General features: G+C 34.7%; 1 protein-coding gene across 2 annotated transcripts in view; it reads right to left on the bottom strand.

Moving 5' to 3' along the window:
* Window positions 1–13,626, bottom strand: part of TMEM135 (transmembrane protein 135) — a 265,370-nt gene that overhangs the window by 11,723 nt on the left and 240,021 nt on the right. For both annotated transcript variants that reach the window (XM_058687538.1, XM_058687537.1), the window contains 5 exons: window positions 11,922–12,068; window positions 8,929–8,998; window positions 5,336–5,503; window positions 1,494–1,557; window positions 429–505 (listed from right to left, as the gene is read on the bottom strand). In XM_058687538.1, the coding sequence (XP_058543521.1) occupies window positions 429–505; window positions 1,494–1,557; window positions 5,336–5,503; window positions 8,929–8,998; window positions 11,922–12,068 (526 nt within the window). The remainder of the gene's footprint in view (window positions 1–428; window positions 506–1,493; window positions 1,558–5,335; window positions 5,504–8,928; window positions 8,999–11,921; window positions 12,069–13,626) is intronic.

Genomic DNA, 13,626 nt, shown 5'->3' on the forward strand with positions numbered 1-13,626 from the left:
GGTTTTTTAAATGTGTGACAATAGTATTTTGATTGTACTTTGGTAGTAGTGTTGATTTGTTTTTAAGGAGTCTTTATCCTTTTAGCCATAGTCTTTAAGGAGACTTTACCTTGAGTTATTTATGGAAGAAGTGATATGTTGTCTGGGATTTGCTTTAAATTAATTCAGTACTTGTGGGGTTGGGACAGTACAGGTGGAATAAACTGGTCACATGTTAACTGTTGAAACTGTATGATAGGTACACAAGAGTTAGTTACTTTATTCTTTCTACACTTGTGTATATTTGAAAATAACACACATAAAGAAAGAAGAAGAAACAGGAGAACTGACTTTGTCAGTACTTTTATAGGATTGACTAGCCCTTGTAACTGGGATATGGAAGGCTCTACATCCTTTAGAGCTGTGCACGCATCAAGATGTTTGCTTACCTCTACCAACTTGGAAGCTAAATACATGGAAATTGTTGTACTTTTATAAAACATCATTGATACTCCTGCCAAAAAGCCTGAAACAACAAATAAAGCAAAACTGATCAAATCTCAAAGTATTTCTTTGTTATTAAGTCATTCAGAAATGTTCACTCACTTAAGTAAGACACAATCGATTTGTAGCACTGCCCTCTGTTATACAAAAATAAGGACAGTAATATATGTGATGACATTAAAATGAGGTGAATTTGTGGATATCACACATTTTTAAATTATGAAATTGACTTTCAGAGTTAGGAACACACAGTTTTGACATATATATTACAAAGACACTTTATATTCTAAATATAACTTTAAAAACAGTAGTCTTAACAAATATAATGATTTTCAAAAATAATTTTTAAAGGCTATTGATACCACTTCTCATTTTAAGTGAAAATATTTATTAATCAATTCTTCTAACAGCTCAAATTACTTTTAGTGATATCATCAAACTTCTGTCCATAGTACTGCCTTTGTTCCTTAAAAGGGAAACAAAGGCAGAGGGAGACCCGGAATACTGGTAGCAGGAATATCACTAATAAATATCTGTAAACTGTCAATTTTACTTAAGTAGCATGTATGCTGTACTTGCAGAAAATGTTAATCTTGAGTTATTTTTATGAAACTAATTAAGTTCTTTAAAAATAAAAATATATATGATTAAAATATATGTCACTTGCCAGTGGCAAAACCAGAATGCTTCAAGCAATATAACTGTGCTTCCATTAGTCACCAAATTTTTTGAGTTTTATGTTCTTTTATAACACATTCCCTAGGATCCCAGGCCTGTAGCAGGCCAGATACCCAAGTCATTATATTGCCATTTCAAAACATCAGATGGCAAGAATGCCTGGGTATGTTAAACTTGGCGAATACAAAATGTGTGGACTGGTTCCTCAGTAGGGATTCTATTATGGAGAAAAAGAGTTATACAGAAATCAGATGAATTTGGAAACTATTTCTGAGTCATTCCTACCATGGATTGATGCAACAGCAGTAACTCTTGTGTTATCATTGCCTTACCAGCTATAATAGCATGCAATTCATCATCCAGGTTTCTGACCCAGCGCAGGAAGCAACTAGTACCCTACATCAAGAAGAAAATGCAGTGACTTCAGTTGTTTCATTTCTAGAAAACATGCATGTAACATCTATAATGAGTGAGTCACTAGCAGACCTTGATGGCAAATTGGTGATCTAAATCAAACTATTTTAAATATATGAGTTGGAAAACTATCAACAATAACCTGTTATAAAGTTATTGTTCTGGATAGACTCTATTAAGAAATTATACATAGTATTTTTATTGTCAGGGCGCCTGGGTGGTTCAGTCAGTTAATCATCTGACTCTTGATTTTGGCTCAGTTCATGATCTCACGGTTCGTGAGATCACGACCCACACAGGGTTCTGTGCTGACAGTGCAAAGCCTGCTTGGTATTCTCTCTCTGTCTCTCTCCTCTGTCTCTGTCCCTACCCTGCTTGTGCACTCTCTCTGTATCAAAATAAATTTAACAAACTTTAAAAAAAATATACATAATATTTTTATTGTAATTATTTTCCAAAATGAAGGCATAAATTTTCCTTTGCCTAGATGTAGAATCACTCCCACTGTAACAAGAAGAAAAATCAAATACACTATAACTCTAAGCCAGAATTCCAAACTCAGATAAAGTATTTTTCAATATAATGGTGAAATAAAGACTTTTTCCGGTAGATAAATACTGAGACCCACATAGTAGCTTTGTAAGTGATGAATTTTCATAAATGGTAAAAGGTAATTTTGCAGGCAGAAGGAATATAGTATCATTTAGATCTGAAAAAAGAAATGAGGAGCTCTGAAGATGGCAAAATGAAGATAAACTTAGAAGACATTTTTTTAAATATCATTTCTTTCTATACAAATAAACTATCAAAAGAAGAACTATTAAAAGAACTATCAAAGAAGGGGTGCTTGGGTGGCTTAGTCATTTAAGCATCCAACTTCAGCTCAGGTCATGACTTCATGGTTCATGAGTTTGAGCCCCGCATCGGGCTCTGTGCTGACAGTTCAGAGCCTGGAACCTGCTTCAGATTTTGTGTCTTCATCTCTCTCTTCCCCTCTCCTGCTAGCGCTCTGTCTCTGTCTCTCTATCAAAAATTAATAATAATAATAATAATAATAATAATAATAATAAAATAACTATCTAAAGCAGTGGTCATAAAATATGGCCCACTAGCCAAATCTGGCTTGCCAACTGTTTGTATGTGGTTCATGAGCTAAGAATGTTTTTACACTTCTCAATGGATAAAATAAAATTGTAATAATTTGAGACATGTAAAAATCAAATGAAATTCTAATTGAAGTGTGACAAAGTTTTATTAGAACATAGCTATGGGTGGCTCAGTCGATGAAACGTCCAACTTTTGATTTTGGGTCAGGTCATGATCTCACAGCTCATGAGTTCGAGCCCCATGTTGGGCTTTGGGCTGACAGTGCAGAGCCTGCTTAGGATTCTCTTTCTCTTCCCTCTCTCTGCCCTTGCCTCACTTGTGCTCTCTCTCTCTTTGAAAAATAAATAAATAAACTTAAAAAAAAAGAACATAACTATGCTCCTTTATTTATATATTATCTATGGTTGCTTTCACACTACAACAGCAGAGTAGAGTAGTTATGACAGAGACCAACCATATCAGCCACAAAGCTTGAAACAGTTATCATCTAGCCAATTACAGAAAACGTTTTCTGACTCCTGGTCTAAAACAAAAATGGTAACAATAGATGGGGTTTATAACACATGAAAAGATAAATGTATATACCACAATGGATGAGAAGGAGGAATTTGAGGTATAATATTCTAAGAGTCATACACTATACATGAAGTGGCATAATACTTGAAAACAATAACTGATGAATTTAAAATGCTTATTATAAATGTTAAGGCAGTCACTAAATTAAAAAAGAGGTATAAATAGTAAGCCAAGAGTGAAGATAGAATACAAAAATACAAAAAACAAAAATAAAAAACTAAATACGTAAATTTTTTTTAAAAATCCAGGAGGAATAAAAAGGAAAAAAACAATGGAAAAAATACAAAACAATTAGCAAGAGGTAGATTTAAACTATACCATTATCAAAAAGTACATTAAATGTAAATAGCTTAAACATACCAATTAATAGAGATTATCAAATTGGATAAAAAAGGAAGAACCAACTACATGTCATCTAAAAGAATCAACCTTTAAACTGAAGACACAGTTAAGACTAAAGTAAAAGGACAGAAACAATGTACTATCAAATATAATCAAAGGAAAACTGGAATAGCCATATTAATATCATACGTTGTAGACTTCAGAGCAAGGAATATTACCAGAAATAAAGAAGAACATTACAAAATGAAAAAAGAGTCCATTCCTTGAGAAGACACTGAAGAAATATGAATTGTTGCTCCGCCCTTCTCCCAATTACATCCTTATAAAGACGCTAATGGCATTGGCAATTTTATTTTAAATCCCATATGGCTTTGGAACACACTGTACCATTTTTTTTATAAGGGATTTTCTGACCCGGTTGTATTTTTCTATAGTTTAATACCATTAGTTTGTATTACCTGGGCAAATAAATAGTAACAGAAATTAAAGCAAACAAATGAAACATGCTCTGAGATATGCTGGATGGTGGAGAATAACCAATTTGGGATAAAAATGTTGGGAGACAATCCACATGCGACACTTAGGGTTTATGTTAAGAATAAACATAAACACTATGACATAAGAAATGAAAAAGAATATGAACATATAAAGTTACAAATATTCTGTCCTATTTAACTCTTGTATATTCAAAGACAGTAATGTTTCCTAATCAAAACTATTGAAAATATTTTCAATATTAGTAATATTTCATAACAAGTAATTAACTATAGCTTATCATTTGTTACTCCTGTTCTCCTTTCCATTTAAAAATACTTCCCCTATATGTACCTTATATAAATAAACTTTTACATAAAATGATACATAACCATCTTACCCAAAATGACTCCAGAATTCAAGTTTCCCTGCGCTATTATTATTATTTTTTTTTCACTTTAAAAACAATGTGTGTGTGTTTGCATATAGTCAACCTTAGTTAACATATTTTACCATTTGGAAACTACGTTTAGGTTTATAGTCTAAATTTTAGATGTTTAATAAAATGTCAGTAGTATGACTTATATATGAGTGATCCCCATTAAACAAAAGGCCATTACTTAAAATTTCAGAGTACTATGTCATGGATGATCCTTACATATGTGTTTAGGTGTGTGCTTATACATGTGCTGGTATGTTTACAGGAACATGCAGAAATGGTGGAAGAATGTTAACAATGGTTATTTGAGAGAGTGTAGTAGGAATAGTGAGTAGATCAAAGAGGGATAACAAGTCATTTCTTACATAAGTCACAACAGAAAATCTTTACTGGCTCTATCAAGTGTTGATATCAGCTAGAAGGGTCTGAAATAAGTTTAAATTAATAACCAGGCAGTAAGTATGATCAAGAAAAACAAAGAGACCAGATATATTAATATAATTTTTGATGTTAGAAATATAACAGTTAAAATTTTTCAGTATCTACATTACTGAAAAAAAAGTAAGTCTTTGAAAATCTTTCATATTATATATAAATGCAAATATATCTACACTTTGAAGCATATTAAATAATATTTTAAAAGAAATTTTTCCAACCTCAATTCCCAATATATATTGCATATATACCTGGAGACATTAAAACATTTATGAATACAACAGAAAGAAGCATTAAAAAATGACAGATGGGTTAAGGCCGTATCTCATTCTAATAATAGCCATGTTATTTATTTCCCATTTTTCTCTCCTCTGCTGAAAGCCTTACCTTGTATATACTAACAAAAGAGCCCAGAAAAGCTCCGAGCTGGAAGTTTTCTTTATTGTAGAAGAGAGAAAATAGCCGGGATGGCTGTGTAAACAGATGCCGAAATGCAGAGGGAATTCGGAGGCAGCACTGGATCAAGTATCCCACGCTAAACATTCTGATGAAACCCTAGAGAAAATTGGGATAAAATTCTGATTTACATCCAAATATTTAAGTCCGACAGATATAAATTTTACTGGTTTAGAATCAAAACAGAACTCAAAAATAAATAAATAAATAACACGTTTATATCAAAGCATTTTCAAAATTAAGTCCTAAGACCTCAAATAATTTTAAAACAATTACCTTAAAATAAGGGTAAAATTTTTCAGTGATTACACTTTCTTTGATTTTCAAAACCTTGGAAGTCTCACAAGCACTGGCCAAACTTGTCTATGCAACAAACTTCCATTTCCTGACATTCTGTTAACAATAACCAGGATTTATGATTCCTAAACCAAAACTGAATTTTAGGAACAAAAGCAATGAAATTCCAAAAAAGTAGTTTACAAAACCAATGTGTTTTGGAAATTTTAACAGGGTACTTTTCTTTTTCTTTTTTTATGTTTATTTATTTTTGAGAAACATAGAGAGTGAGTGGGGGAGGGGCAGAGAGAGAGGGAAACAGAATCTGAAGCAGGCTCCAGACTCTGAACTGTCATCACAGAGTCCCACACGGGGCTCAAACTCACGAACCACAAAATCATGACCTGAGCCGAAGTCTGACACTTGCTTAACTGACTGAGCCACCCAGGCGCCCCAATAGTGTACTCTTCTTAATAACTGGTGTAAGTAGGAATTCTTTTGACAGAAAAAAATAACTTTATTTTTAGACCTTTGGTATCAACTTTTTAAATGATCAGGCTAAAAGAATTTTCCAGAAAAAAAAATTATACCTAGGTTTTTATTTCTATGCTCAACTGTGTCAGGCCAAAACATCTCTAAGAATCGGTAGCATTTAAGGTACACTAAGCAAAACTTGAAAAAGCAAATGCACTACAAAGGCATACTTGCTGCCAACCTTTTCCCATATTACCTCCAACTATTTATAGGGCAAAAAAGAACAGAGAGGATGACTAGTGCTGGTCAATTTCATTTCAGTATTTAGGGAAATGAAATTTAAACATCACTTCTTACTGACAGACTGAAAACTTCTTATTAGCACAAAACCAAACGTTATCTAAAAGAACAGTATTTTAAAAATTCAAATTTATGAATGTTTATGAAGTTTCATGCTCATAAGGAGGAGCACATAAGTCAGTGAACAAACAAAATAACTACAGATTAGTGTAAGTGTTATGCAGGAAATAATCAAAACTCTAGGAAGGAAATTAACAGGCAGCCTATATTAAATTGGGTGATAAGGGAAAGCGATGGAGGATGTGTCATTTAAACAGACAGAAAAGAGGAGCTGGCATGATGAAAACATTTCAGATAGCTTGGACAGAAAGCACAAAGACAAAACAGACTGGCAGGTATGAGGAACCAACAAAAAATGTGAATGGAGCATAGTGAGTTGAGGGGAAAGTAATTTGTATATTTCCTCAGGGATACGATTTTAGCATGTGGTGTAACTGAGCTGATGGAATAATGAGGTACACTGTCAAAATATATTTACTATATTTATGGTGTAAATTCCTCACCTACAGGTCTCCAAATAATTTTACATTCACAGACATATTACTCCAATTTATATGAAAATTGCCAAGTTTATAGTATTGGTACACATTTGCTGATACAATGACTAGATTTCTTCAATCCTCAGTAATTCTCCGTAACATTCTCAGAGAATTTTTTTTTTTTAACGTTTATTTATTTTTGAGACAGAGAGAGACAGAGCATGAACGGGGGAGGGGCAGAGAGAGAGGGAGACACAGAATTGGAAGCAGGCTCCAGGCTCTGAGCCATCAGCCCAGAACCCGACGCGGGGCTCAAACTCACGGACTGCGAGATCGTGACCTGAGCTGAAGTCGGACGCTTAACCGACTGAGCCACCCAGGCGCCCCACAGATAATTTTTTTTTAATATCACTTCCCCTCATACTCTGGTTTCTCTTCAAATCGCATAAATCTTTCGCCTTTTAATATCACTTCCCCTCTTCCCAAACTTTATCAAATACATCTGATTTAATCAGAATATTTCTCTTAGTTACCCTCCTGAAGTCTTCCCTTGAATTAGCAGTATGTCCAGTTGGAGGAAATAATGACTGTCTGGGAGCTGGCAGACCCTGACTGAGGCTGCCAGCAACGTTGCTCTTCTCCCCATTTTAAAAGTGGGGCAGAAAATCAGATTTAGAAGCAGTGTATCAGAAACCACTGCACAAGTGAAAAAATACTCTACTGCTTTAACCTCTGGTCATATCCTTGGGGACTCTAAGGTAAGTGTTGGCTTGGGCAAATGCCACCATCAACATTAATTAGATCACAGGCACTCATGTTCATAAGCACTAATGTGATACAATCCCTCTTCCCAGAATGACTGCTGAGAGGCTTTTTTTTTTAAATTATTATTATTATTTAAAAAAAATTTAACCTTTTTAAATTTATTTTTGAGGCGGGGGGGGGGGGGGTGCACAGAAAGAAAGACTCAGAATCCAAAGCAGGCTCCAGGTTCCAAGCCGTCAACACAGAGCCCAACGCAAGGCTTGAACCCACGAACCAAACTGTGAGATCATGACCTGAGCTGAAGACAGACACCTAACCTACTGAGCCACCGAGGCTCCCCCGGAAGGCTATCTGTTGGGGATGCTGTACAACTCTGCTCTTCTCATCATCAACTGAGTGGGGATAAGACATTATAAGAAAGAACATAAACTTTTTGAAGTATCAGGATTGTGAGAGCCCCATCCACAACCAAAGAACTTGTAGCAGATGGTGCCACCTGTGCCAGACTAACTGCAATTAAAATAACTTCCGTCCCAGAGTTGGTGGCAATGGAGGATGGGGGGATGACAGGCACAGAATGGGGGATGGGCGAGGAGAGACACTCTAGTACACTAACATATTATGGAGTGAAGAATTTATGCCAGTGGATAGAGCTAACTTCCTTCATATAGAGCAACTGTGGACATGCTCCAGTTACATCCATGCCTTAAAAAACGTAACAACTTTACAAGTCCAACACCAAATGCCACCGTACCAGCTTGTGCACAGTGTATGTATGAGACTGCTCACCCACTAGTACACAGCATACTCCAGGGACCTTGATCTAAAATGTATTCTAATGCAAATACATTACAAAGTACAAATTTTAATAACTTTCTTTTTCTGTCTTTTTTTGCTATGGTTGCTTCAGCTTCTCTTCTGCTTTGAAATTTTAACACTACTTTTTAAATAAGCGGATTTTAAAATTATTTAACAAAGGATCTGGTAAGTGAATACTAAAAGCTAAATTGTTACCTAATTTTCACAAATTCCTTATTTTTCAAGTCAAATGCAAAGCATGATAGCAATTACTGTCAATTTTTCCATTTACTTTGAAATCATGTTTTAATTATAAAGTTATTTCTATACATATTTCCTGCAGCAAATAAAGTGATACTTTCATATACTTACTTTAATGCAATAAGAGATGCAATTATCTTCATAGTGTTTGCAACATCTATGCCTTGGTCCATGCTTACATCTGAAATAAAACACAAATAACAAATTATGTGTTTATATATGTGTATGTGTGTATATGTGCTTAAAACTCTGTAACCTAAAAAGGAGAAAATATTACCTACTTGTATTTAAATGCATACATCTTTTGGTTTCTTGGGACATAAAAAAGCAAATATAACAGATTTTTTTTTCTTTGCAGTTCAGCATTTGACACAGTGCATAAAATTTGTGACTGCAGTCAAAATACTTAAATGTGGAACAGAAAAAACATTGGTAAATATTTGTGACTAAGTATGAAAAATATGTATATATTATCTCTATACTCTGCCAAATCTTTTGGAAGCTTTAAGTTGCGTACTGAAGAGCATAACAGTCATAAATCATCCATGAAGTCAGTACTTGAGCAAAAATCATAATGGAAAGTGCTCAGGTTACTGGAATGTATACTTAATTACATTTGAAAGAAAACATCTGGAAAAGAAACATGATAGAGTATTAGAATTCAAAGTTCAATTTTAAAAATAAATATAGAAATAGATCATGTGGGAATTCAAAAGTAGGTTATTTGTGATTTGACTACAAACCACTTGGTCCTCTTGTGTTTAGTAAACCTTTCTGCAAGGAAGACTACTGTTCAAGACACTGAAGATGCTGACTCCAGGACTATATATACATTCACTCACGGCTTAAAAAAGTAAGTAACATATCTAACATGGGTCTAGTTCTCCCCCTTTCCCTCTGAAGGATTCATGTTCTAAAATGAGTAGTCTTTATAACTCTTGCAGACTGCAGTTAATTATCTTCATGGTTACATTAACTTTCTTGTTGATAATAATTTGTAGAGTAATATTCTGGCTCAAGGTCTCTCTAATTCCATTTGCAAATTGATTAGCAAAACCTTTTGGGAAATCCAATTCTGAGCCACAGCTGGAGTATGCAGGCAGCCTTTCATACACAAGGATGACAGCAGTAGTTCCTACTGACCGTAGCCCTTATGTCACTAGAAAGATGGGACATGTCTGGCCATGTGAAGTTGAGGGCTTAAAGCTGGAGCCTAAAAGAGGTAAAGCAGAGAAGGGTGGCCGTATGTAAACCATCACTCTTCATACTTCTAAGTGTCCTCTTCAAAGACATTCTTCAGCCAGTGCTACTGGAACTACACAGAGATTGTTAAACTCTCTTTGCTAGTGAAGTTAAATTCTGATAGCAGCTATACTGTCATTTAACCTTTCCTTAGTCTGTTCTTAAAACTTCTCAAAACCTGGACTCCCCATCTCCTGTCTTATCTGCTCTGCTTATGCATTACCCTGCATCTGCTCTCACAGCAGTGGGTACTCTGACAAGTTCTACCATGACCTGATGAGCTCTGATACCCAAGGTATCATTCATCTACATAATACATTCTCTGCACTTCCCTCTGATTCTTGGTGAACATGATTTCCATGAATAGGGATTCCCTCTCTCTTTTCTCCACTTAGGTGATTCATAACTATTTTGAACTTACTTAAGAAGTTCACTACCAATCACACCACTGGATATTTACCCCAAAATTACAAAAAATACTAATTCAAAGGGATATATGCACTTCTATGTTTATTGCAATGGTATTTACAGTAGCCAAATTATGGGAGCAGCCCAAGTGTTCACTGATGAATGGGTAAAGAAGAGGCGGTATGTATGTATGTGCGTGTGTGTGTACACACACAGTGCAATATTATTTAGCCATATGATATTACGCATATGTGGAATTTAGGAAACAAAAAAATAAATGAGCAAAGGGGAAAAAAGGAAAAAGAGAAAAACCAAAAAACAGTCTCTTAACTATAGAGAACAAACTGATGGTTACTAGAGGGGAGGTGAATGGGGGAATGGGGGGATGGATGAAACAGGTAATGGGGGATTAAGGAGTATACTTATCATAATGAAAAAATCAAAACAAGAAAAAAAGATATACATAAAATTCTTTTAAAAAGTTCACTACCACAATTATTCCTGCCATCTGTTATCCCCTCCTTGCCTCTTACCTTCTGTATGTGGTGTATACTAAAATGAAGACAAACTCTTTAAATTCAGTAAGAATTCTGAGTACCTACACTGTGCTCATGTATGTGAGGCCACTCACATGTTATTTCATTTAATGCACACAGCATTCCTTAACAAAGATCCTTAACCCAAGTTAACAGATGAGCACTTTAGGATCCAGAGTGGTTAAATCACTTGCCCAAAGTCACAAAGCCAGCAAGGGGTAAAATGAGAGTCTAACATAGGTCTTCTGATTCCCACTTCAGCTTCCTATAACCGATGTCTAACTTTCTATATTGGTTATTCATTCGATACTCTCTCAAATATCACTACCAAGATTATTTTTATTAACTAATGTTCTAATTTTAAATCATTAAATTAATTTTCTTCAATATCTATACTAGAAATACAAATATTTGTATGAAATTCAGACTTATTTGTATAATATACAAATAAAGTTATCTTATTCCATTTCTAAAGCCCTGAACATTTCCACTCTTGCAAAAAACAAAAAAACAAAACCCTTTACTTAAGGTTTGCTCCTTGTACCTATATCTTCTTGAATCTCTCCCAGAACTTTTCTTTCTCCTTCCTACACTTAGCATATTTGATTAGCACATATTAATCTGTTTCCCGAAGTTCCCCATTCCAGCCTCCTGCAACTCTGCCTAGTTAGACATAGAAAACTATTATAAGTTCATATAAATCTATTAAAAAGACCATATGATGGTCTATAGTCCAGACAAAAATAATAAATAACATTGACTTGCTATTATGTGCCTTTTATAAAACTCTATGCATTGTTTTTTGCAAAAAAAAAAAAAAATCATTACTGAAAAGAAAACAAAAACACTTTTGGACATGGTACAAATATTACAGAAAACAGTGACAAAGTGTTCTAAGTATCAAGATAAAGAACTTACACTGAATCCACAAGTTTCCTGATTAGAGCAATTACATTCATTCTTCTTGGCTTTTGCTCATGTTTCTCTGTCTTCTGTTCCACTTTTGCATATGCCGCTTCTGGTGAGTAAGAATGTGTGGGAATTTCTTCCTTCCCTACAATAAACCTAAAGAAAAGAGCACAATCTGAAGAATTTTTCACCTTAAAAAACAACAACAACAACAACAACAAAACCTTGACTTTGTTAATATATAAATACATTTTGGATAGTACCTTATCATTTAAAATAAGATTTTTCAAAATTTACATAAAATCTTATCCTTTAGAAATACAAGCTTTAAAAATCTGAATGCTTTGGAAATGTTGACAGCCATTTCTTTAATACAAATTCTTCCACTAAGTTTTTTTTTTTAATTCCAGGATAGTTAACATCCAGTGTCATATTAGTTTCAGGTGTACAATATAGTGACTCCACAATTCTGTACATTAGTCAGTGCTCATCATGGTAAGTGTACTCTTAATACCCTTCATGTGTTTCACCCAATGCCCGCAACCCACCTGCTCTATGGTAACCATCAGTTTGTTCTCTGCTTAGTTAAGTTTCTACTTCTTGGTTTGTCTCTCTTCCTTTCTTTTTTTTTCTTTGATCATTTGTTTTTGTTTTCCAAATTCCACATATGAGTAAAATAATATAGTATTTGTCTTTTTCTGACTGGGTACTTAGCATTAATTATACACTCTAGCTCCATTCATGTTGTTGCAAATGGCAAAAGTGCATTCTTTTTGTGGCTAAATAATATTCCATTATATGTATATACCATTTCTCTATTCACTCATCAGTTGATGGACACTTGGGCTGCTCCCATAATTTGGCTAGTGTAAGTAATGCTGCAATACACATAAGGGTGCATGTATGCCTTTAAATTAATGTTTTTCCATTTTGGGGGGGCAAATACTCAGTACTGTGATTACTAGATTGTAGGGTAGCTCCATTTTTTAACTTTCTGAGGAATCTCCATACTGTTTTCCAAAGTGGCTGTGCCAGTTTGCATTCCCACCAACAGTGCAAGAGGGTTCCTATTTGGAGAAATAAGAACACCAGCACCTTTTGTTTCTTGTGTTATTGATTTTAGCCATTCTGACAAGTGTGAGGTGATATCTCATTGTGGTTCTGATTTGCATTCCCCTGATGATCAGTGATGTGAGCATCTTTTCATGTATCTGTTGACCATCTGGATGTCTTCTCTGGAGAAATGTCTGTTTATGTCATCTGCTCACTTTTAAAAAAATATTTATTTATTTATATTGAGAGAGAGCACGAGCGGGGAAGGGACAGAAAGAGAGGGGGAGAAAGAATCCTAAGCAGGCTCCACACTGTCAGCACAGAGCCTGATGCAGGGCTTGATCCCATGAACCTGAGATCATGACCTGAGTGGAAACCAAGAGTCGGACATTCAACCAACTGAGCCACCCAGGTGCCTCTCATCTGCCCACTTTTTAATTGAATTATTTGTTTTTTGGGTGTTGAGTTATATAAGTTCTTTATATATTTTGGATACTAACCCTTTATCAAATATGTCACTTGCAAATATCTTCTCCCGCTCTGTAAGCTTTTAGTTTTGTTCATTATTGCCTTTGCTGTACAGAAGCTTTTTATTTGATGTAGTCGCCACAGTTTTCTGTTTTTTCTTCCCTTGCCTTGGAGACAAATCTAGAAAAAGTTG

The sequence above is a fragment of the Neofelis nebulosa genome, chromosome 10 (assembly GCF_028018385.1).
Source record: "Neofelis nebulosa isolate mNeoNeb1 chromosome 10, mNeoNeb1.pri, whole genome shotgun sequence".
Classification (NCBI taxonomy): Eukaryota; Metazoa; Chordata; class Mammalia; order Carnivora; family Felidae; genus Neofelis; species Neofelis nebulosa.